Here is a 5100-nt window from a genome sequence, read left to right on the forward strand (position 1 = left end):
CTCTGGGGTCCGTGTGGGGGAATGGCCCCTCATGGCCCACCACCCCCGGGATCACCCCTGCCCACTCAGCACCGCCCCGTTTGTAAATTGGGGGGCGGGAGTTGTTCTGTGGGGACTGCTGGAAAGGAAGATGATGTTCTGCTGGTAAAGGCCTTGGGGGTGCAGAACCAGGGGTTTGGGGCAAAGATGCTGTCACAGGTCTGCACCCTGGCTCTGCTACATGTGATCTGGGCAAATCTCTTAACCACCCTGGGCCTCAGTGTCCTTGTCTGTTAAGTGGAACAGTAACAGAATCTGTCTCGTGGAGGTGATGTTAAGAGATGATGGGCTAATGGAGGTGAAGGGTATGTGGGCCCCAGCGTGATAAGGACACTCAGTTCAGTTCAGTTGCTCGGTCATGTCTGACTCTTTGCGATCCCATGGACCGCAGCACACCAGGCTTCCCTGTCCATCACCAACTCCCGGACTTCACTCAAACTCATGTCCATCGCGTAAGTGATGCCATCCAACCACCTCATCCTCTGTCTCCACCTTCTCTTCCTGCCTTCAGTCTTTCCCAGCATCAGGGTCTTTTCCAATGAGTTGGTTCTTCACATCAGGTGGCCGAAGTATTGGAGTTTCAGCTTCACCATCAGTCCTTCTAATGAATATTCAGGACTGATTTCCTTTAGGATTGACTGGTTGGATCTCCTTGCAGTCCAAGGGACTCTCAAGAGTCTTCTCCAATACCACAGTTCAGAAGCATCAATTCTTCGGTGCTCAGCTTTATTTTTACTCTTTTTGTTTATATTTTTACCTGTTGCTGCACATGGGCTTTCTCTAGTTGTGGCACGTGGGGGCTACTCTCTAGCTGTGGTGAGCAGGCTTCTCGTTGCAGTGGCTTCTCGTTGTGGGAGCAGGGGCACAGGCTCAGTAGATGTGGCACGTGGGCTTAGTTGCCCCTCAGCATGTGGAATCTTCCTGGGCCAGAGATCGAACACGTGCCCCCTGCACTGGCAGGCGGATTCTTAACCACTGGACCACCAGGGAATTCCTATTACTGTTACTTCTGATGAGCCCAGGGCCCCTTACTTTTGGGGCCTGTGTGAGAAACGGGTTGAACTCCTGAGAGCCTGCAGACCACCTCTGGATACAGGTGTTAGATGATCGCTACATGGGGACGTGGGAGGTGACGTTGACAAATACCTCCTAGGTCTCTGCCCAATGTGACTTGCCCAAAGTCCCAGCTGGGGAGTGTCAGAGCCAAGCTATAAACCTAGGCCCGCTGGCCCCAGGAGGCTGAGTGGGGCAGGACAAGGGAACTAGAGATGGCTGTGTTGTGGTTTCTAACCCACGTGGTCTCTGAGCAGGTAGGCAGGTGAGCGAGTCACGCGCGGACCTGGCCTGTGGGCCGCACCTGGTGCCTTCCGAGATAAAGACAGAACCTTCTTGCTGAAGACAGTTCTCCTCCAGCCTCCGCCCGGAGGTCTCCCTAAGGGCGGAGGACGGTGAACATGTCACCCCGAGGGGTCTAGGGGTGCAGCCTGAAGCAGCTGCAGAGCCTGCAGGAGTCTCCGGTTTTATCTTAAAATTCATGCGCATTTTACATTTTGTTCCCTCTGTATCCGACTTATTGTCGCACACATTTCCCTCCTGAGTAACAGCACTGCCCGGGGAAGCTGCTCGTGTTTATCTGTTTATCCCGGGGCTTTTCGTACCCAGGTCCTCACTGTGTCACCCAGGGCAAGGGGGTGGGGGGATGTGCACTCCAGTGCAGAAGCCCAGGCACAGATGGTTGGGAGGTGCTGAGAGGCTGGGGGCCCATCTGCACTTCAGGAATCCTCCTCAGAGGCCCTTGTGGAGGAGGAGACCCAGAGGTCCAGGCGGAGGGAAGCCTGGGCTGGGCCAGAGGCAGGGGGAATGGGGTGGGAGAGACTTCAGAAGTACAGGCACACCCTGTAATACCCTCTGAGGGACTCTCATTAGAGAGATGAGCAGAGAGCGATATCGAGAGATCCACCTCTTTGTCTACACATACACATTAGGATGAAGATCATAAAATGCCGTGAAAATGAAGACTGATAATGTTTGTCGCTCAGTCATGTCCAACTCTTTGTGACCCCATGGACTCTAGCCCGCCAGGCTTCTCTGTCCTTGGAATTCTCCAGGCAAGAATACTGGAGTGGGTTGCCATTCCCTCCTCCAGGGGAATCTTCCCGAGCCAGAGATTAAGCCTAGGTCTACCTCATTGCAGGCAGAATCTTTACCATCTGAGCCACCAGGGAAGCCCCAAATTACCATGTGTGGGGGTCAAAACTGGTGACTTCACAGGGAGGAGAGCATCGGGCCAGGCCATACTGGGCAGGGGGTCTCAGCACCCGAGACTTCCTGCTTGGCTGAGGTGGGCACCACCTATGGACAGTGCCCTGCCCCACGTGGCCTCGCTTCCTGCCATCTACTAAGAGAGGGGTGTGAGGGAGGAGCTGGGCCTGTCCTGGGGACACAGGAAGGTTGGGCACTGGACAGCACTGTGCACATTCTAGGGAGGCTCTTGGAGGGCAGAGCCAGGGAGGCCAAGAGTCAAGGTCAGAGGGTGATTCAGGGCTTGGTGGCCACACTTTGACAGGTGTCATAGTCATCTCGGAACCTGGGAGGGCTGGCCTGTTGACTGCCAGAAAAAACTACAGTGGGGAGAAAGGAAGAGCAACATGTGACCAGGTCTGCAGGGCTCTGACTGTGCCAACCCCAGTTGTGAGGGGGGTGGGTTCGGTGTGGGTTCCTTCCCGCTGCCCAGACCACCCCCTTCACGTGGGGCATGTGTGCACTCAGGAGACACGTGCAGCCAGGCTTGCCGACCCCCTGGACCAGAATCCTGTCAGCTTGGACTTCGACTGGTGGGGATGGCCAGGGATGACCAAGTTACACATAGGTGGCGATAGGCAAGGTCCGTTCAGAGAGAAAGATGGTGTCCGGGTTCGGGTTCTCCAGAAGTGGATGCTGAGACGAGGCCATGTGGGCGAAATCATGAGGGAGTAGGGGAGCAGACAAGCAGGGGGTGTTATTTTAGACCAGCTCACCCCGCTTGGGTGTCTACAGCTCAGAGTTGTCCTGACCAGGGGCTTGCACACTCGCCCCTTGGCCACTGATTCCTGGGGATGGGGACTCCAGCACTTTAGAGGGTGTAAACAGTGCTGCTCCAGTAGCCTGGCCAGTCCTTCCGGGTTCTGTTTGGAGTGGGTCAAGGGAGAGGTGCCCGTGGGAATGCCAGGGCCATGCCTGGTGGAAGGAGCAGCAGCCTAGTTGGGGGTGCTCATCACTTGCCTGCTCTGCACCCCATCTTCCAGGTGTCCCGTGGGAGCCCCGGCCTGGCCCTGGACACTGCGTTAGGTGCTGCAGAAATGCTGGTGCTTGAGTGGAGGGCTTTTCTGCTGAGGAGGAAAAGGGGCTGTACAGCCTCTTCTGTGTGCCTGGGCCTGGGTCCTACCCAGGCCATGCCTGTCTGCTGGGAGTGATACTGAGATGGCCTTCAGCTCAGGCCTGGGCACATGACAGGTGCTTCATCACGGACAGCTACTGCAGTTACTATGGCAACTGGTGGCTGGCATCCTTGCCTCTCCTCTCTGAGGGGGCCTCTGATGTGGCTACACGAGCCCTCGGCACATGGGAGCTGCTCCCGTGTGCCGAGGGCTCTGCCCCTGCCTGGAGGTTTGTACAGGACTGTGAGTGGGACCCTCGGCCTTCCCGGTGTCTGGAGTGCCAGGGTCCAGCAAGGATGGGGACGGGCGGTCCTTCTTGATTTGAGACTTGCAGTCTGACTCAGGGTCGGTCTCTCTTGGCCACTAAGTTGCCAACGGGGATTGTATGGGGTGAGGATGGAGGTCAGGCCTGGGGGACAGTGATGTGGAAAGAACAGGCTATGGAGTCTGGCCCATGTGGTGTTGAATATGGTGCCTCTCTTGCTGGCTGGCAGGCCACCTTTGGGCTTTTCCCGGCTCAGAGCCTGCTTCCACCTCTATCCAGTGGGGCTGATCCTAGCAGCCTGGTCGGGACAGCGTAATGGAGGGAGGTGTGTCACGCAGGCTGTCACGCCCCAGCTTTGCCACTTCCGAGCCACATCACCATGGGCAAGTTACCCGACAGCTCGGCCCCTCAGCCTGCACATCTGTAAAAGGGGGCAAGTGAAGGTGCACAGGCCTGTGTGTAAGAAAGCCCTCATTTTCTGTTGCAGCCCGTGCCCTCGCGAGGCTGGCATGCAGGATGGCAGGACAGCCCAGCCACATGCCCCATGGAGGGAACCCAAACAACCTCTGCCACACCCTGGGGCCCGCGCACCCTCCTGACCCACAGGTAAGCCCTTCTCCATCATTTGCAGTGCATCGGAGAGTCTGGGAGGATCACTGATCCCTGAGGCTGCTTCATCCCGGCCACGGGAGGAAGCCCCTCAGCAGCCCCCAGACACCTTGAAGGCTTCCCGTTATGGAGGCAGAGTCACTGCCTGATTGTTCAGTCCTCCACCTGTCAGCCACACTCACAGATGCCCTCTGGGCTGGGACGCCTGGCATTGGACCTGCCCCTGGGGTTTCCATGTGAACGGAAGGGCTTTATTTCAGAGGGATCAACGCTGGTTAGAAGGACAGACGTAGAGGGAGTCCTGGAGGCCTGGGCAGAGTGAGGGGCGCAGGGGAACAGGCGGGGCGCACCTGGGATCAGAATGTGCTTCCTGACTGAGCCGGGCTCCTCCTTTCTGGTCTCAGCTGTGCTCTGGCCCTCCCTACGGGGAGGGGAGCCTCTTTGTCTGGAGGCAGCAGAGTTTCAGGGACACTGGTTCCCTTCCACCTGCCCCACCCACCCTCTGTGTAGAACTTTGGAGAGCCAGGCAGCCTTTCGCAGCTTTTCAGAAAGTGGCTTCTGGGATTCTGGGCTGCCCGCACACCCCACACCTTTCACGTTGCACCTTTCCCTAGGGTGCCCTCCTCGACTCCTCCAGGCCTCAGTCCAAATGCCGCTGCCCCTGAGGAGCCTTCCTGTTCCCCTCCCTGCTCTGTGCTGCGCCCAGACCTGTGCACAGGCGCTGGGTCAGGGCCACGATCGCATGTACTGGAACACTGCCTCTCAGGTCTG

General features: G+C 57.6%; 1 protein-coding gene across 1 annotated transcript in view; it reads left to right on the forward strand.

Annotated features, from left to right (window-relative positions):
• The first annotated feature begins 4207 nt into the window (after positions 1-4207).
• Positions 4208-5100, forward strand: part of NEK6 (NIMA-related kinase 6) — a 44024-nt gene continuing 43131 nt past the window's right edge. The window contains exon 1 of the mRNA XM_010844034.1: positions 4208-4326. Coding sequence (XP_010842336.1) covers positions 4237-4326 — 90 coding nt within the window. The 5' untranslated portion in view covers positions 4208-4236. The remainder of the gene's footprint in view (positions 4327-5100) is intronic.

The sequence above is a fragment of the Bison bison genome, unplaced genomic scaffold (genome assembly GCF_000754665.1).
Source record: "Bison bison bison isolate TAMUID 2011002044 unplaced genomic scaffold, Bison_UMD1.0 scf7180017864193, whole genome shotgun sequence".
NCBI lineage: Eukaryota > Metazoa > Chordata > Mammalia > Artiodactyla > Bovidae > Bison > Bison bison.